Source organism: Aptenodytes patagonicus, chromosome 2 (genome assembly GCF_965638725.1).
Source record: "Aptenodytes patagonicus chromosome 2, bAptPat1.pri.cur, whole genome shotgun sequence".
Taxonomy (NCBI): Eukaryota; Metazoa; Chordata; class Aves; order Sphenisciformes; family Spheniscidae; genus Aptenodytes; species Aptenodytes patagonicus.
The window spans coordinates 52,558,625-52,579,312 of NC_134950.1; the positions used below are offsets into that span (position 1 = coordinate 52,558,625).

General features: G+C 40.7%; 1 protein-coding gene across 1 annotated transcript in view; it reads right to left on the minus strand.

Annotated features, from left to right (window-relative positions):
• LAMA3 (laminin subunit alpha 3) overlaps positions 1–20,688 on the minus strand; it is a 122,209-nt gene that overhangs the window by 80,413 nt on the left and 21,108 nt on the right. Inside the window, exons 6-14 of the mRNA XM_076329830.1 lie at positions 18,036–18,133; positions 16,440–16,555; positions 12,426–12,544; positions 7,927–8,017; positions 6,748–6,879; positions 4,874–4,936; positions 3,507–3,548; positions 3,238–3,375; positions 2,252–2,386 (exon numbers count right to left, since the gene is read on the minus strand). Of these exons, the coding sequence (XP_076185945.1) occupies positions 2,252–2,386; positions 3,238–3,375; positions 3,507–3,548; positions 4,874–4,936; positions 6,748–6,879; positions 7,927–8,017; positions 12,426–12,544; positions 16,440–16,555; positions 18,036–18,133 (934 nt within the window). The remainder of the gene's footprint in view (positions 1–2,251; positions 2,387–3,237; positions 3,376–3,506; positions 3,549–4,873; positions 4,937–6,747; positions 6,880–7,926; positions 8,018–12,425; positions 12,545–16,439; positions 16,556–18,035; positions 18,134–20,688) is intronic.

Sequence of the window (20,688 nt, forward strand, 5' to 3'; positions counted from 1 at the left end):
CTGAGAAACAGCATGCACAAAGCTAGGCTAGGTCTAATGGCTAACAAGAAGCTTATCAGTCAAGCAGTTAATGATGCATAAGCACGGGTTCATGATGTACAAGGTAAAAACTGCTGACGTCTTAATTCTACAAGCTGGCAAGCAATGCATTGCAGGAATCTGCATCTAACACACAAGGCACGTTGTCAGACTATAACAACTAGCTGGATGGGTGCTTCTCTTGAGTTACCACTATTTTAGGCTAACAGCTCTATCACAGATAAGATGTCCTATTTTAGTGAAATGATACTGGTAGTTACACAGGCCCACACTTTATAGGTACATGAATGGGAACCCATCTGGGAATCCCAGCTGCCCCAGGTACAAGCTGAAGTGTTGCAGTTAATCACTTGGCTTTTATGACTGACAGAAATGGCTGACTGACAGAAATACAAAACAAACACTGTCGCTCTGTTCCATGTTCACGTTCCTGGTTCCTCCTTTCGGTTCCTCTTTCTGCTGCAGCCAAGAACATCTGACTTTGCTGTGTTTACTTCAAAGACGCCTGGAAAAATGCAGGGCTTGCTAGGAAGTTAGTGTAAGAGAAATACAAATACTGAAGCTTCCAAAAACATCACATACACTAGAGTCCACCCCCAGCTGAACATTATATTGCATTCTCTCCTCATTTTAATAACATTGAATAAAGGCTTTATTTTGGTATCACTCCTATTGAATAAAGCTTCTATTGAGTTCAACAAGGCAAGACCAGAGAGATCAGTTTTAGCCGCAGGAGCCAAAAAGTTATAGATCTATCTCTCTTCTGAAGATGACAACTCCGAACAGGAGCAGCAGGCTGGGCTGCTCACTTTCCACCACAGTTTGCAGCATGCTGATTAATTTAAATTTAAACCCATGGCAGCTTATTTTAACAGAACAAGCTGTGAACTGCAGCCGTTTTGAGTCTGGCTGTGTTTTCAACTATTTTTATCTGTCTTTCACAATTTGGTTTTTTGCATGCTTTTTTAAGCTTTTATGTCTCTTCTCAGCTTTTGGTGTTAAAAGTTCAAACGTATTCAATATAGGTTTGATTTGCTTTAAGATTGCTACCTGATTCAGTTCTAAGGAAAAAAAAAAAGGTGTTTCTTTAAAACCACTGAACAGCGTGTACCAACGCAGAACCCTGATTTTATGAACCTGCTCCACAACATAAAGACATGTGGTATACCACACATGTGGTATTTTTTTATTCCACCCATTTTGTTTGATAACACAACATAATATATCTTTGCAAGGGCATAAGGAATTCTGCTGTCTATTCATAGGACATAAACAAGTACTTAAGCCCAAAAGGAAGACGACTGCTATAGCCAACAACCAAAAATAGTAAGAGAAGAAACTAAATCATAATGTTCTATATAACTCTTGTTAAGCTGTACAGGAAAGTACATACCAGAACTCAGCAATATCCTATATTCTTTCTCAATGTAAAATTCACTAAGGATTAAGGGCCCCCTCTCACTCACTGCAAAAGCAGATGAAACCTGGGGCCCAGATAGGACTTGATGGATTCATCACATGCACACAAAACCGTTATGATATTCCAGGTTATACTTCATCAATTTTCCTCTCTCCTAAAAAGCAGGCTGGTCCTTGGTGGCAGGTTTACTGGTGGAACCCCAGTAATGGAGTTCATTCCAACCCCATTCCAACCCCAATGGAGATCATTCATGTTTCATGATTACATGAACAGTTTGGCTCGGTGCCTGTCGTATGATCTTAAAATCAGTGAGAAATCACTGTGAAGGGCAAAATGGGAGCTTCTCATTTTCAGATTTACAGAACACACATTTTGCAAGGTACCAAACAAAGACCCTCTGCAAAAGTAGATTAGTGCTTCACAGCTCTGCTTGGTTTTTTTACTATGCCAGTTCCTCAGCAGTCAAGCATGCTCTGTTGCTGTAGGTCTCCATGTGAAAACAGCTTTCAAATGCTTTGGTTATTGCTAAGACTATATCAAACTATCCGCCCATGCAAAAAAAAGCCTGTGAGAAAACCCACTACATAATTCTTCCCTACTATGGAAACATGCCTGGAATTAGTGCTTGGAGAATGAGAATGTATGAGGACTTCACTGTAGAGAACAAGAGGCCCTTGCTCATTTACTGCTGTGAACGTTGCTTCAGCCACTGCAAAAACGGTACCTGAAAAGCACTCTTGTCTGCCTGTTCAGGGGCCTGTTTGATGCTGTACATGCAACTGGCAGCCTTACCTTGACAGGCAGGGAACGAGTGGTGACCAGGCTGACAGCCATCACACTGAAGTCCAGCTACCCCTGAGCGACAAAGACACCTCCCGAGAAAATCACAGACTTCGGGCTGGGTACCTGCCGAGTTACATTCGCACACTGCAAACGAGAAAAGACATTTCAGAGGCAGCCTCTGCACAGGCTCTCTTCTTTTATCTTTCTTTAAATTAAAAAAAAAAAAACCATTAAAAAGTGCCACTCCCTGATGCTCAACAGGACTAAAATCTTCCCATCAAATTTATTTTGATTCATAACAGCTTTTATTGATTGCCCACATCAGTAATAATTCAGTATCGATGGAGACATTAACGAAAGAGCAAAAGAATCTGGCTCACAGTAACTACTGCATTCAATATCAGTGTTGAAGTATTACACTTAGCCTGTCCCCACTCAGAGTCTGATTTATCCATGCCAAGTGGTATGCCAAGTACTGAAAGTAATTCCATCCTTTTTAAGACTCAAATGAAACAATTTATGGTTTGGATTTACAATCTCAGGTGGGAAGGGTTAATAAAATGCCTAAAAAGACAGTACAGAGATGGTTAATGAAGTTTAAAAACAGTCAGTTTTCTAGTACTGATTAGAAAGGGCAGCTTGATGCATCAAAGTGAGGTTGCAAACTCAAATTAAACACAAATAAATTTTTTAAAAAAACAAGGATAAGTAACTGAAATGTTCCCCTTGGTATTCTAAATTTCATCAATGTTACTAAATCCAACCTCAAACTGGAGCCTAACAGCTGCATCACACAGTAGACAGTGATCAATGAAATGGGCATTTTTAGATAGAAATCCCCCCTCATCACATTTTTCTTCTTCTTTAACTTCTGCAAGTTTTGGGAGAGCCCCTTATGAACACATCTTTGTGGCAAAAAGGATTGAAATTCCCTCAGTATAAAACTTGGGTCTGTATTTTGGATATGCTTGCTGAAAGGGAATGTTTTGGCTTACCCTGGCAGAAGGGGTAACGAAAATACCCAACTGCGCAGGTATCACAGGAAAACCCCTGAAATCCAGTTCGACATCTGCACTGTCCAGTATTTCCATTGCAGTCATCTCCCAGCACTCCTGCGCCGTGGCACTGGCACGCTGAAAAGCACATTTGTAAAGAAAACATTTACGGCATTTTGATCTTAAAGTTCCTATTTCACTTGGAAGCCGAAGGCTGGCATTTACACCGGAGCGCAGGCTCCAAGCGTCAAAGAAACTACGGCACTTACGCAGACACTGGGGGCCAAAATACCCTGGTTTGCAGCCACCTTCTGGTTACAGCAGGAAAGGAAAAGAAAGAAAGGAACAAAGTTAGTGCATAAAATCACACAACTCCTCATATTTTTGCAGAGAAAAACAGATCGGTGCTTAGTAATTATTACTCTTGAACCAACAAAACTATTTGTATGGCTCTTACACGCAAATCTCATTTAAAAAAATAGTAATCTGTAATCGTGGTTAGTCTGCCAGCACAAATTTACAACTTCTACAGACACAGAAGCTTCCACTTAGAGGCAGCTGCCTTTCCCATGCCTTCAGACTCAGATGCTACTCGTTGAAAATGTAAATAGCTGGAGCTCTGTTTTCTCCTGTTTATATTTATTCATTTTTCTTCGGAGTTTTCTTTCTTCTTCCTTTTAAAAATATGTGAGAGAAGGGGATATGCGACAGAGCATACCCAGAGGCCTACCAGGGCAATTATTTCAGATGCTGTACGAAGAAGTTAAGTGGTACAGGAGACTGAGGCTTTGTGGGCTGTGATGGCAACTGCAGACACTTTCAAGAAAACAATTGAGACTTGTAAATACATACATGGATTTGTACTGTCTGCTTATATCTAAGTGTCTGCTACATTCACAGAAGAAAACACTTTTTCATTTGTCAGCATAAACTCCAGTTCTATTAAAGCTAATAGAAATAAAGGGGAAGAAGGTTGATTTTAGGATATGAAAAAGGTTTTGAGGTTTTTTAAAGTTATTAATCCTGAAGTGCATTACAAGTATGTATGTGATTAAGCGCTAGCTGTGATGATGTCTCCATTCTGCAGTATAATAATATATACTAAAAAATATAAGCCCACTGAGGGAAGAATTGTATGGCTTTCAGGCAGCTTTGCAGTGGGCTAAATAAGAAATATGTAGCGCTCTTAGAAATCAAAGTTCTTCACTGCCAAGGGCAATGTACAATTTGCCAGGTGCAAAAGGACAGTCCAGAAGCAGAGGCCGGTTAGCCTTAAGAAAGAGATTTACGCTGCAAAGCAGCTGACAAGTTGTACATGTCAGAAAGTCTTGATGGATCTGTTCATAAGAGCACCAAACAAGATGGTCAGCCTCTTCTGCAGATGTTTGCTGCAGGCTGGTCAAACTTATTTTGATCCATAACTCTTTCTGAAACAAGCCTACTAAACTGTTCAATACAAACATGACAATACGATGAACTTCTGGCAAGAACAAAGGCTCTGTGAAAGATAAATACAAACAGTGGCAAAATTACTACATAAATCTCCATGAAAGAGCTGGCACCACCGAAACAGTGAAAAATAGTGACACAGGGAAAAACAGTGAAATGGGGGGGAAAAAAAACACCAAGAACTTGCCGATTATGTCACCAGCCATAGCATCTCTTGGATTTGGAGAAGTAAAAGGATATACAGGAATACCTTTAAAACAAAAGAAACAATGAAGTGTATTTGAAACAGACACAGTTATTTCACTAAAAATCATGACAAACCATGAAGTCATCCCCTGTCAACACAGACAGCATGATATTCACATGGCTCTAGTAACCCACTGCAGCTTGGTTTCCTTTCAGTTAGGAACAGGATAAGAAACATTTTACTTTTGCTCTCCAATTCAGGTACAAACATCCCTTCCCAAAAGAACAGTATGAAAGGCCAGACACCATTTGGAAATGCTACCAGGTTGCTTCCCTGCTCCCTACCCTTTTGTACAGAAAGCCTTCTCATGCGAGACGGTGTTATGAGAGCTATCTAGGGAGCTCTGTATTTATTTCACACTCCCTGCTTCCAGCTGGAGGTCCATCTCCTGCTATGCACTGTTATCACTCGCTACCTGAACTGCCGGAATTCATGACACGTACGTTACATCTTGTGAGCTTTTTATTTGAGAATCCTCCAGATTAGGAATGGGAAAGACACCCCAACAGACTTTCCTCCATTAAGATGGGATCCTAAGTAGATGTGCTACAAACATCAGTGGGACTTAGATCAGGGTCTACTTGAGCTGAACTTACTTAAAAATTTTGGATTACAAACAAGAGGATAAATGAGATGTGATAATCCAGAGTGCACTGTACAGAGAGGATTTATACTATCACAGCCATTGAATTCAAACAACATTCCATTTTCTTCCTTTGTTTTGTATTGATTTCCCTCTTCTTCCATTTTTATCATGGTATCTCTGTTTTAGTCAGACCTCAAATCTTGCCCCAGAACACCACCTGTTTTACGGGCTGTCAGAAACACACTTCTCCAGAGGGCACAAAACTCTCCCACCAACGCATTTTTAGAATCTGATCGTGGAATCACAAGCGTTTATGCAGCAAACACAATCCTGATGTTACTTTTTTCCTCAGTTATTTTATATATAATTTGTTTATGGGGAAAGCATTTAATTTGCTGAATTCCCAACACTTAATTTTAATATCTTTATTTTAAAGTAAAAATCTAATTTTCAATTAATCGATAGTATTAGATAGCATTCTGTTACCATTTTCAATAAGCAGAAGCACTCAGCTTTTGTGCCACATCGTATTTTCCTAATATGTTTATTTTCTCTGGGTTTACAAACACTTTTTCTTCAACCTCTTCTTAAAAATTTTGAAACAAACTGGAACCCTTCCTTCAACCACATATCTGCACCTACCCGCAGTCCAGCAAAAATAAGAGAGCATGGCTGAGAGCCTTATGCTCTGCCAGGAGGACCTTTCCAACATTACGCAGGCACTATTTTAGAATTATTTTTAATTATTTTAGAATCCACTGACAGCCCACAAGCTTTGTTTATCAGGGATGCAAGCTCCAAATCCTAGGAGGTGTCAAGGAGAACACATAACCGTTTTCTCCCCTCTCTCTCGCTACAGTCATGTTCCACTTCCCAGTCCAAGTCGTCTTTATACCTAAAGACCCTGAGACGTGTAAACAACTTGTCCAGGGCTTTAGGACCGTAGTTCATGACATACTGAGAGATAGGCTGTAGCCTCGACGAAGATGTCTTAAATGAACTCAGAATTGTGAGAATGCAGCACAATCTATTTGATTTTCAAGTAACCATCGTTTTGTAAAATAAACCAGACTCTCTTCAGTATTATGACAATTGATTTATCGGAATGTGTAAACATGTGAAGCTGACATGCCAGATGTTCTAACCAAGTCAAGCGTCATGAAAACAGCTAATTCTTTAATGCACATTTAAAATATTGGAAAAGAGGCATTTTTATTTGTATACTTACGGACACAAAATGGATAATCATAGAATCCATCAGCACAGCGTTCACAGTTTTCTCCCTGGAAATTCTGCTTACAGAAGCAGCGGCCAGACCCTTCCTCACAGCCCTCTGCATGCTCCGAGTTACAACTGCAGGCTAAGTAAGTATCAGCAATTAGGTGCTTTTTGAAAATAATTAATCTTTTACAGCAGTGCATGGTGGCATTATAATAGTGTTTCATTTGCAGTTGTGAATGTCTCATTATTTGAAGAATTAACATCTGCATACTGTTACATATTTTCCAAGTACTCTATATCACCAATTAATATTTGTGATATGACTCAGAAGACCTATATTATTTTCTTAGAGTGTTTAATTTTTTTTTAATTCAGAAAGCTGCATGTCATTACTCCACAGCACTGCAGCAACTATCTATCTCTTCTGTGGCTTCTGCTCACCTCTCTCCATGGTCTAGGCTAAGCACCACGCTCCATCCACCTTCCCTTACACACCACGTGCAACATTATGGCAGCACGCCACGGCTCTGTTGACTTCCCATTCATTTCAATACCCAAACGCAACAAACCGTAGCTTCCTCCGACCTGTCACAAGGTTCCTTCAGCCTGTTTGTAATTCAACCCTTATCTCTTACCTATACTCAGTTCTTCTTTTTTAAATGTTGTATTAGTAATTATCCTATTGCATTATTTATTAGTCGTTAGGTTCAGCACTGCATAAAATAGGAATAGTGATCCTCGTGACCTTTTGAGCTATAGAATAAAATTTTCAAGTGACCAAGAGCCAAAGGATACCTCACATGTACATCAGAGAGCTAAGAGAAGCAAGGTCATGAGGCTAGGAGATGAGAGTGGCTTCCTAGAGGTCATGCTACCTCACTGTGGGGTGTGTAGCAGCACCCCAGGCTTACGTGACCCCATCTCCTCAGCAGCCTTTTCTGGCTTACTTCCTCCTATTGTCCTGCTGCTGGTCTGAAGCTTTAGGCTCATGACACATAAGTTGAGAAGGGTCTAGAAGGGTCTAAAAAGGTCTAAAGCAACACAGAAAGTCATTTGCAGGTGTTCTCCAACATTTTTTGGCCACTCTTTCATTTTTCCTCCCCAAAAGTTGCACCCCATGCCCTGATTATTGCAAAAAAACACCAAGCCACTACCATGAGAAGATGCTTAACAGAGAAGGACTCACGTATGCAGCCATCAGGAGCTCTCGCTGGAACACCGTAAGGACGATAGTAACCTTTTGCACACTTCTCACAGTTAATACCAGCTGTGTTATGCTGTGCAAAATAAAACATAAGGAGAATATGAGATAAAAAGGGGAACTTGGAAGAATTAAGAAACAATAACATCCTTTACACTGTTTCTATATACAACTAAAAAAGGATCAGCACAGGAAAAAAATGGAATATGACTTCAATAAAGACAGCATTCATCATTTGCTGTTCTTTAACCACCTGTTCTCTACAGATTTCTGAATCATTGTATTCTCACATAAAGCAGCTGAATTTTATCTTTAAAGCATGATAAAAAAGAGCTAATTTAACAAAAAAAAATTGAATCTAGGAAAAAAATTTCTGTTTTCACTATCACATGATATTTATCTCTTTTAATACTACTTTCTTATCATAACATATACATTGTTCAGGCAACTGCATCATTAATTTTTCCTCATACTATACATTACTTTTATGAATACCTTATGTCTAATATCAGCAACATCAAAATAAACCAAAACCTGATCAGTCAGGTCAGCACAAAACAGATCTTCCATTAGAAAAGCATATCTCTCTATAAACATATGTTTTAGGCACACAGAAAAAATATCGTAAGTAACTTGAACCACGGCAAAAATATATAAATCCCCTGTGAACACAGCCCTGAGTGTATTTCAACTTGCGCAGCAAAGCTCTCCCCTGTGGTGGGGTGGCAGGAGCATGCAGCGGCGATGGCATTCACCAGTTGAGTAAATCACGGTCGCAAGGCATCCTGGTGGGCTCATAGTCTCATGAGCGGGGAACCGGAGGTGGAGGGGAAGCTTTGTCCCGGAGCAGCTGCCCCCAGCTCCCACTCGCTGTTCAGTTCCTCCTTGGGGAGTGTTGCAATTCAGGGCTGTGAGCAGGGACCTGGCATTTAACGGCGGGCCCAGCTTCTCTGCCTAAGACTGTGTAGGGCTACTTGGAGATTGTGCAGCGATGATCTCAACATATTGCAGGGCACATTCTTCGGAGACTACTGGTGCTAACTCCTGTGGCACATCAGAGGCCCCACCCCAGACAGAGCTCCAGGAGGTGGAGGCCACTGTTCAGGTCTGGGGCTGCAGAGAATGCCCGGGCCTCTCCCTGGGGCTTGGGGCAGGTGATGAACCTGTGCAGAGCTTGCGGGTAAGGATCACAGGACAGACCAGCACAGCTGATTCTGTAGTACGTGTCTGTTACAGACCACCTAAACAAGAAGGCAAATGAAGCCTTCTTTAGGGAGCTAGAGAAAGCTTTGGTACTCGTGGATGACTTTAACCACCTCAGTATCTCCCAGAAGGGCACTGCAGCTGGGTGCAAGCAATCCAGAAGTTATTTCAAATGTATCAGAGACAATTTCTGGATGTAGACGTTCATGAACCAGTTAGGGGAGATGCTCTGTTCAAACTGACACCCACTAACAAGGAAGAACATGCGAAGGTTGAGGGCAGCCTTGGCTGCAGTGACCCCGAGGCTGTGGATTTTAAGATCCTGAGACAAGTAAGCAAGAGAAATAGCAGAATTACAGTCCTGGGCTTCAGAAAAGCAGATTTTGGCTTGTTCAGGTATCTGCTTGGCAAGATCCTGTGTGAAACTGCCCTGGAAGAGAAAGAGGACCAGGAGAACTAGTTGATTCTCATGGACAGCCTCCTTAGAACAAGAACAGTTCTTTCCAATGTGCAGAAAGTCAAGCAAGTATGGCAGAAGGCCAGCACGGATAAATACAGAGCTCCTGATCGATCTCAAACTCAAAAAGAAAGTACACAGAATGTGGAAGCGGGGGCAGGCTACTTGGTGGCAATACAAACACATTGCCCACACATGTAGCAGTGGAGTTAGGAAAGCCAAAGCTTAGCTGGAGTTAAAACTAGCAAGGGAGGTGAAGTGCAAAAAGAAAGGTTTCTAGGAGTACATCAGCAGCAAAAGAAAAGCTAATGGGAGTAGGGGCCCATTGCTCAGTGGGGAAGGAGATCCAGTGAACAAATCATAGAACACACAAAGGACAGGAAGGTGATTGGATGTATTCAACATAAATTTACCTAGGGCAAAGTATGCCCAATCAACCTCACTGTTCTCTCTGATAAGATGACTGGTGCTGTGGACAAGGGATGGGCAGAGCCACCAAGATGGTGAGGGGCTGAGGCACATGACATCCAAGAAGAGGCTGAGATGGCTGGGTCTCGTCAGCATTAAGAAGAGAAGGGAGAACTTATTGCTATCTACAACTACCTGATCAGAGGATACAGAGGGGATGGAGCCAGACTCTTCTCAGAGGTACACAGCAATAGGATGAGAGGCAACAGGCACAGACTGGAACATGGAAAATTCCAATTAGATATTACGGAAAAAAAATTATCATGAAGGCGGTCAAACACTGAAACAGGTTACCATGAGTGGTTGTGGCATCTCTGTCCTTGGAGGTGTGCAAAGCTCGACTGAACAAGTCCCTGAGCAACCTGATCTAATTAGAGCTGCTCTGAGTAGGGAACTGGACTACATGATTTCCAGAACTCCCTTGTTATCAGACTCTAAAGAAACTGAATCTGTCTTTGTATGCAACATTTCAGTTCTATCACTTCTTTGTTCAGGCATCCATTCCTAACATTTTTTTCCCTGACACAAACAGAAAAAGTAAATTAAAATCCATGTGCTTTACCCATGAAAAAAAAAAGCTATAATTAGATTCATGGTAAACTCATTTAATACAGCATAACTTCCACAAAATTAGCTTACAAACAATTAATATCAATCATATAACCAGGACTCATAGATTTAGATTAATTTTGTTCTTTTCTATCCTGGAAACAATATAAGAGAAATGTTCTTTCATGAACAAAGAGCTGACAGGAAGGACGAGCGTGATAAATCTTACAAGATTCTGCAAGAACAAAGTTCTGCACAAAAATATCGATTGGAAGACAAAGAACATTTCTTCTAGAACATTTCTTCTACTCATGCTAGTAAAAATAACTACTCTCTCCTGACTGCCTTTTGGACAATATCTGATTATATTGTGGCAATAAGATGGAAAACATACCCTAAAAATTTTACTGGATATTTCCCTTTTTTTGTTGCTTAAATACAGCTATATTTTTAAATGCACAGCATGATAATACATAAATTACGATGCATAGGTTTCGTAGGAACGTAGGCTTGATGATAATTTTTCCTCTGAATTACGTTCTGGTCAGCTGCTTGTCATTGTACTTCAGATGACTTGACAACAAAAGGAAGACAGACTTTCAAGTAAGTATGGCTGTATTTAACCCTGAGATCACTGAACCAATGAATAATTTAGGTTGTAAGGGACCTCAGGAGGTCAGGTGGTTCAATCCCACTCAAAGCAGAGATAAGTCCAAGATTAGATCAAGCTGATCAGAGCTTTGTATGATCTTTCCTGATAGTAATTAGCCAGAGTAGAACAAAAGTTAGTCAGGATGAGAGACATTCTTTCTCTTTCCAAGAACGTATTATTCATCGATGACAGATACAGTGTAAAGTCTCTGACTCCAAGTTTCCATTTGTTGATTCAATCCAACCAAGCCTCTAAGACAGTTAAAGGGCTGGAGCACATGGCATGTAAGGAGCAACTGAGGGAATGGCTTTGGTTGGCTTGGAGAAGAGATGTTCAAGGTGGGCAGGGGTGTCTAATGGCAGTTTTCTGCTGCCTAAGAGGGGTTTACACAGAAGACAGAGCCAACTCTTCTCAGGCATGCACAGCAAAAGGACAAAAGCCAACTGTCACAAGCTGCAATTGGGGAAATTCCTACTGAACAGTAACAAAACCCTCTTTACTATGAGAGTGATTAAGTGCTGTAAAAGATTACCCAGAGTCTGTGTAATCTCCATCCTTGGAAATTTTCAGAACTCAAACGGACATTTCTCAGTGCAACCTGACATAACTTTGCATCTAGCCTTGGTTTGAGTGGAGCACTAGTCTAGATGACTTCCAGAGGTCCTTTCTACGATTCTGTGCTTTTTCCTTTTTCTGTGCTTCCTTCTTGGTATAGCCTATGCCCTCCTTTACTCCTGCTGATGAGGGAGAGCCCTCGTGTTTTGCTGCAGTAAGGAACCAGCTGGCCTGAGCTGGAATTTTATTTGGTTAATTTTACTTCCTTCTGTTAAGCAGAGAAATGGCAGAGTTTGTAATAATAGGAAAGGGAATTTTTTGTAGTTGATTTAATCGTTGCATTGTGTAGCTTTATTTGAATCACACAAGACTGAGCATAAATACAATTTATATGTGTCTTTTATACATTAACAAGCAATGTTGTACAATGTAAATTATTTTCAGATACCTTTTTCCCTGCTTTGAGTACAAGTAACAGCACCAGAGAAATGGAGCTATCTAGACTGGTCAGCCTCCAAACTATTGGTGTGGACAGAGTCCCACTTCAGTAGCCCTTCTTCAAATGTCATTTATTTAAACTGACCAAAATGACCTTTTTACCTGGCAGTTAATGCAGACTCCTCCACCTTCGTAATGTCCATGGATGTTTAAGCTTTCTCGACGCTGATCAACATCAGCATCATAGTAGCAATCAGTGGCATGGCCATGGCAATTGCAGGCTGAAAAAGTAATATTCAAAGTCAGCTTTCATTATAATGCTGGAATTCGGTAACGTAGCAGAGGTGAAAAAGAAGCTTGGATTTTTTTATGTATACATACACCCAGATATGTTGGAGTATGCTCAAATACACGTATTTACCTATCAACAACTGGAATTCCACACCAGAAACATGGTTAGATCGTCTAGAGATGAGGAAAACGTGCTGCTAGGCTTATCAGAGGAGGCAACAGTTGTACCATCTCAAAACAATATATTTATGCATAAATGCAGAACTAGGAAGCTCCAGAAGAATGGTCTCAGCAGTTTTAAAAAATTATCGAAAACATGTTCAAATGTTTGTTCTATTTTTCCATGTCTAAAAATACATCTGGGCTGAAGCTGTGTACACTAAATCTTTATTTAAAGTAAACAATTATAGATAAGATATACACATTTAAATAGAAGACCTAGACCAAAGAACTCCCATACTCAGCTGTAGGTACAGATGTACCAGCAAACTTAGCTATACATTTACCCAGCTGCTGACTTCTGAATGGATACGTTTTAAGTACGAGTTCATTCTACTTCCTGAGAATTGTGGATTCAAAAAGAAGTATGGTTTGAAGAAGTATGGTATGAAGAAGTATGGTATGAAGAACAATACTAACAACAATAATAATATGTTGTTATTATCTAGAAAAGGATAGAATTAGGTGGCTGAGATAACTCATTTCCCCAGTTTATGGTTGTTCACAGTCTCAGCTGTGACAAATATTACTTTGGGTGGTTTGTGGTTAGCTCCTTTCCTTTATTTTTCCCTTCTGTTAAGCCAAATAAAGGTAACGGCTGAACTCACAGTGGCTCTGAATCCATCTCTACATACATGTTCTGCTATACGTTTAACGCCTTCTGACAGATGTTAGTATTGCGGTGCTCAGAAGAGATTGAAAGAGAGATACCTACAAGGTTTTGCGTGCAGGCACATCAGCCTCACATATGCCTCAGTCTAGGAAGTTCACCTATTGAAAACATCTGAGATACATCCACTGATGTACACGCATCAACTGGCTTCACCGATCTCCTTACATCAAGGTGGGAGACCTAAATCCCGAAAAACCTTTGCTGTTTTACCTTTGGCAAAAAGGCCTAGCAATATAAATCCCAGAACCAGCCCAATGTCCGTGCCTTGCTTGCAGAAGAGAATTAACCTGAAAAATAGCTCCACACTTTGAGTAGTTCCTGCAAATAAAGTTTGAGTAAAGGGTGATGGATTTACCCAGAAAATAATTTATCTAATTTCCTACAGATTAGTTATGTGTATCTCATAATCTTCCCATCTTAGTTAAAATGAATCATAGAATCATAGAATAGTTTGGGTTGGAAGGGAGGGACTTCTAAAGGTCATCTAGTCCAGCCCCCCTGCCGCGGGCAGGGACACCTTCAACTAGATCAGGTTGCTCAGAGCCCCGTCCAACCTGACCTTGAATGTTTCCAGGGATGGGGCATCCACCACCTCTCTGGGCAACCTGTGCCAGTGCTTCACCACCCTCAGCGTAAAAAATTTCTTCCTTGTATCTAGTCTAAATCTACCCCCCTTTAGTTTAAAGCCATTCCCCCTTGTCCTTCCCGTTGGTCACGTAAAGCTCTGCCTGTCTTCACTGAAATCTTCCAGAACTATAATATAAATCTGAGTAGGAACCAACCATAGTAGCAAGCAAACAGAATAAATCAAAGGATAGGACCATGGTTTTGCCATAAACTCATCCTATGTCCTTTTTTTTCTGATCTGATCTTCTTTCATTGCTGGAGAGGAACAACGGGAATTTTTTTGAAAGAATGCAGAAAGCAAAAAAGGCTTCCCCAAGCATCCGGGTGCTAGGTCAGCTTTTAATTACAGATGTTCCCGCACACCAGGGAAACCTTGTCAGGAAATTCCTGAAGTTTTGACTTTATAAAGCTATCATTCTCTGTATCTCCTCTGCGTCTTTATATCCGAACAGCTTTGGCAAGGAAGCCTTTTCCTAGAAACTACCAACACCACAGCTGAGATGGTGGCCTACCATCAGGTTCCCTTATGGTCTGCTGACAGGAACCAGACAGGTCGAGACTGGGTTCCTTGGCCAGGTTGTGATAGCCTGTGAAGATCTTTGGGGTTTTTTATTCATATAATTATTCAAGAAAATAAAACATTGCACAAATGAGATGGTGGTTCAAGATACTAAGTCAGAAAAGGAAAGAAGAGAAGATTAAAAAAAAAAAAAGATTTACAATGTAAATAAAAGCTCCTTGCCTCTAGGGCTAAACCATCTGTGAGCTACAGCTCACAAGTATGTCTTCTAATAGCAAAGGGAAATTATTTGCTCTGATTATAGTAATAGCATTTTCTCTCACAGGGGAATAGAAACCCCTTCTACCTCACCAAGCATCTTCTTACCACTTTGGGACATTTGCTGACCCATACAGTACTGGGAAACTCATCGCAAAAGGTTGGGCATATCCCTACAAGCTCCCACCAACCTCCTTCAATCAGTTTCTCTCAAGGGACCTCAGGCTTCTGGGAAGCTTAACAATGTTGCTTTAATTCCTTCACTACTGGCTGCCAGGAAAAGAGGTCTGCACCTGGCAAACGTTCTCAACAAATCACCTCAAATCGCTAGGAGCAATCCAAACTAAAAAGAGTATTTTTTCAGAGGTAGTTAGAAGCAAAGTTGGTTTGGCTCAGAATCTTGTAGATGATCTTCTATAAACTCATTCTTTAAAAAACATGACATTATTTATGCTCTTTGTCTATCTCTTTCCTGGCAGAAAATGTTTTCCTTTCAAAGAGGGGAATTTAAGTGAGGTTTCAAATATTGTCCAAAAATTGTGTCCCAACATGCCTATCTCCTATCAAACATTTTAATCATCTTCCCCCCCACCCAACACTCAGTCTTAGTACTGCAGTTTTGACTAAACAAGTCATCTCTATTCCTCAAAGTAATTATATAGGTACATCTCTCTGGCTTTCAAATAAGGTTCCCCTGTTAACGGTTTGTACCCACTGGCTACGCTACTCTCAGGAATGGCAGACAAGGAAAATAAATTAGGCCAGACACAAAGGAAACTGCAGGCTGCCAACACATTTGCTCAGAATAGGATGTGCACAGAGATGGGAACACCGTCTGTACCACACTCACTGGTTTCTGGCCAGAAGGATGCAAAACACCCGTGTGTGACAGTACGTACCCCTCCACCAAAAGGGGGTCCGTGCGGTCATTTTCTTTAACAAAAGAATGAAACACAGGCGAGGGGGGAGAAAGGTCAATGGGCTTCTCCAGCTTGACTACTCAGTCTGTGGGGCTAAAGCACTCCAAACTCACAACTACAAGCACAGGAAGGGGTGCAAGTGTGGAATTGCCAGGACTCCCCACCAGGAACACCTTTGTGCCTGCTTACCGAGGGGCGACCATCAGGAGGAGAACGGAGGGCAGCTCAAGCGCCTGTCAGCAGTGGCAGCCTTGAGCAATCTCTCTGCAATCTGAACACCAAGAGGCTGGGTGATGGGGAGGCAAATTTTGAAGTTGTACAAGATGCCCATAGTCTCTGCTGTGCTAGTGGGAATCCACAATCTGTCAGCAGACAGCTATGACCGGGGAGAGATGTTGGCTCAATGTACTACAAGAAGGCTTCCACTTTTCTCATGTAATATTCTCACACAAATGACTATTTTCATTGTTTAATAAGAGAGAAGAACATAAATAATATTCACTGCATCATCTGTTCCTTATTGCTGTATGGTAAGAATTTTCTCAGTAAAGAAAAAAGGTGTTAAAACATGCAGTGTGCTAGTTATGCTCCATGAACACGTGTGCTATGGCTAATTCCCACCCACTTGTCAATGTCCCTTTTAACATAGCATCTTTTAGGCTACTCACGTTCGCATAGATTTGTGCTCCCAGCTGTTGCAGGTTGCCACTGTTTCTGATTATATCCAGGGCAGCAGTGATCACAGGTTTCCCCACAAGTGTTATGCTGACATTCACACTGAAACCTATAGAAATGAAAGCCTCTTATTCTACTGAAGCTGGATTTAAACTTTTTTTCTTAATTTTATTGGAGTCCAAGACTTACACATAGTGTGAAAAGGACAAGACATAAGCTCAGATGTAAAGAGGTCGAACAGTAATACTAGAACATTTTGGAACATTCCTAAAATTCTTCATGATTGATTACTTTGATCATGTGATTATGAGTTTATTAGCACAAATTACTTATAAAGAACATTTATAATCAGATTCAATAGACTGGATTATGAAACTTTATTCTAGAATATTAAATGAAGATGATACATAACAGTTTAGGATGTATCCTATTTTAGCTTCATTCCAAGGCTCAAGCTTGTTGACCTACAGTAAATCAAAATATTTATCACCTTTATAGGCACGCCTTCATAATTTTCTCATTATGTTTTGTTTACAATAATTTTATCAGTATTTTTAATAAACCAAGATCATAACTTCATCTTGTAATTTTAAAAATAGTGCACATTATTCGTCAAGAAAATGTAGTTCATATTTATTTTGATTTAGCTGAATAGCCTACTTAAAGGGCAAGCTCTCATTATGGGCTAGGTCTTACTATCATGCATAGTAACTGAATCCCGGGAGGAACAAAGAGACCTTGAGACTGGAGAGGCCTTTTCCAATATTCCTCTCTTATCTGGTAGTCTAAAAACCAAGGGGCAATACAGGTTTCGAGTATAACCATCCTATTCCCATAGAATTCACACCGTCTGTACTTACTGTTCTCTGGCATAGACATCTGGAAATGAGGCACCCATCTGCCCGCTTACTCTTCATTAAAACACAACTGGAAATATTGCATCGTCCTGATAAAAGTTTGTTTCAATACCATCATGGATAAGAGCAAGAGCTGGTTTAAAGCAGGCTTTTAAAACATGTTTTAGATAGCCTGATTATTCACAGTCACTTCCCTACAGCAGATGAGCCGAGAAGCCTGATCTAACTCCTTGTGAAATCAATACGGAGATCATAAACTTCACAGAGAAAGGGAATTTCACAGGGAAAGGGAACAGTTCATCCAGTTTCTGTTTTTATTTTTTCTAGTAATGATTGAAAGCCATTGGATCTTGGCTGAGCTCAGTTATAATGCTCAATATCTCCAGGAAGTTCACTAACTTTGTTCTTGAGTTGGCTTTCTAATTCCTGCTGTTGGAAGGTGATATCAACCCATGTTTTCCAAAAAGAACTAAAGGTTTCTAAAAAATTATTAAATCTGCCAAACTCTTATTTCAATTAAAAATAAAAAACTAAGTAAAGACTTTTAATGATTGTATTTCACATACAGTAGCTCTTGACATGTTTTCTTGTCAATCATTAGCAGATTCCACTTTTTTAAATATAATGAAAAATCCCCCTAAGACTACATCATTCTATAATAAAAAAGGCATTTGAAAGCATTCATGTATTGTTTTCCTCATATTAAATTAATGTTATGCTCAGTTTACTTACTGGTATTGGTTTTCAGCACTCTTTGCATTACATACTTCAGCATGGCCATGGCAAACACATCGACCACCTATACTGATGTCCTTTATACTGTAGTAATACTGTGGAACAAGCACAAGAAGTACATATAGATCTTTCCTTACTTGTATTATGTCAGAAACATCAACATCAGATTGTTAAATCTTGCTCATCAGAATTTTAAAGGCATGCCTTTACAAAAGGCCGAAGTCAGGCAGCCAATGGCCAAACCTCTGGTGATGTCTATGTCTCAGTACGAGTACCAGCAAATCAAAGTCAATACCCATGGGGTGCCTGATAGCAACAGGCTTGTGCAGCTCACACCAAATGCATATTGCTGTAGCTCTCCATTCCCCAGCAGCTACACAGCCACCAGTACCCAAGCCCAAAGCTTGTTCAAAGCCAGCTTGAGGATGGAGATGTAAAGTACTGTCAAAGCATCAATTTGTGAGACCTTGGTCTCGTCAACAAACCAGACACGCTGGTATGGGCAGTGCAGTTTCCCCATTCTGTCAGACATGATCATTAAACGCTAGAAACAGACCAAAATCACCAGCTCAGTCAAAATCACTCGTGACTCAAGCTGGATTTGAAATTGTGACCTGAAGTTGAAACACTTTGTATCTCATCCTCATGCCTTGCAGGCATCCAGGCAACAGAAGATAAAAATTTAATTGGTTCAACTCAGTGAAAATATCATTACTGTATACATATCAATAGTAACTTCTGCATACATTTTTGTAGCTCAGAAGTTGTTTCCTTGTCTCCTTAGAGCACCAGGCAGAACGGAGAGCTGGTTGTAAATCTTGATCTCTATGTACCCCCAGAAAAATTAAAGGGGCAGATTTAATGCCACTGGAGGATGAAGAGAAAAAGGGTCAGAACATTATGCAGTTATGTCTCCTGTGCTCACCCTATTCACAATACAGCCCCTCTAAGTGGTATATATAGCCTCTCTCAGTGGTGAGCCTTCCCCTCTACTCAGCACTGGTGAGGCCACACCTGCAGTGCTGGGTCCAGTTGTGGGCTCCCCAGCACAAGAGAGACATGGACATACTGGAGAGAGTCCAGCAAAGGGCCACGAAGGTGATGAAGGGGCCGGAGCATCTCTCCTATGAGAAAAGGCCGAGAGAGCTGGGACTGCTCAGCGTGGAGAAGAGAAGGCTCAGGGGGAAACTTATCAATGTGTATAAATACCTGAAGGGAGGGTGCAAAGAGGACGGAGCCAGGCTCTTGTCAGTGGTGCCCAGTGTCAGGACCAGAGGCAATAGGCACAAACTGAAACGCAGGAGGTTCCCTCTGAACATCAAGAAACACTTTTTCACTGTGAGGGTGACTGGCACAGGTTGCCCAGAGAGGTTGTGGAGTCTCCCTTCTTGGAGGTACTCAAGAACCGACTGGACATGGTCCTGGCTAACCAGCTCTAGGTGACCCTGCTTGAGCAGGGAGATTGGACCAGAGGACCTCCAGAGGTCTCTTCCAACCTCAATCATTTGTGATTCATTTCAGTTTCATATACATTCTCTACTTTTATGTAGGTGGAGTTGGCTGGGCACAGATGAGATGCTTCCCCAAGGCAGGGAGCTTTTCCAACTAGCTCTCTTTGCTCTAGGCAGGTGAAGAACAGTAGATGGGATATACAGACTAGGAAATAATTTTTGCCTTCTGAACTATCTCTATTCAAATACACATTAATTCCTAACTGTGCATACCATTTTCATACTGTAAGTAAAACCTATGCTTTCAGTGTTTTCAGCACAGCTGAAAACGTACTCGACTGGGTTTTTGTATGAGTCTTCACAACCCGGTCTATAGTTTCATACAGCCTTGTAGAGCTACGCTTTACTACTAACAGTAATTGTACTGTCACTGGTCAGTAATAAGTCAAATTAGCAATAGGCCAAAATGATTAATAGGCCAAACTGCCCCAATGTGGACATAAAACATACTCTGTATAATTCAGTGTGTCACGAACTCAAACCTTTAACAGGAGAAGCCAGGCAGTTACTTGGATAAGAGAACAGAACTGGTCTGGTTTTCATCTGTTTCTATAACAAGTTTAACACAAAGATTTTCCTTAAGAATATTAACTCTTTCCTAGACTTGGAAGGTCTCTACAATGAAAACTTGTGCTCTCTTTTAACAATTTTATAATAAAACACTCGACCTTTCATTCATCTATCCTACATCCCATGGCTATGATAACATCAGAAGTTCCTTATACTACAGCTGTGCTGCTTGCCACGTAAAATAAATACTGCATTTACATCTGCCTGTGAGCAACATCTTAAAATTTACTTAAGACAATAAAGGTACCTAATGGGAGTGCTATCAAGTAACTGGAATAGTTTTATGTTTTTCAATGCAGAAACTCTCACACACATTTGTGCAGTGCCTCACCCCAGGGTTTCCTCCAATTGTTACTGAATCTTCATTTTAAATGAAGAGGTTAAAAATAACAATACAATATGAAGTCTGCAATCTCTCTAAGTATATGAATTTCCATGTGGTGTTCCCTTGTGAGAGATGATTTTCCTTACACTTCCCCACTGAATGGGAGTGGGACTTTGGCTTTCAAGCTCTCGGATAGCCCAAAATCCACTGAAAACACCTAAGCATCTCAAACGATTTGTGGAAA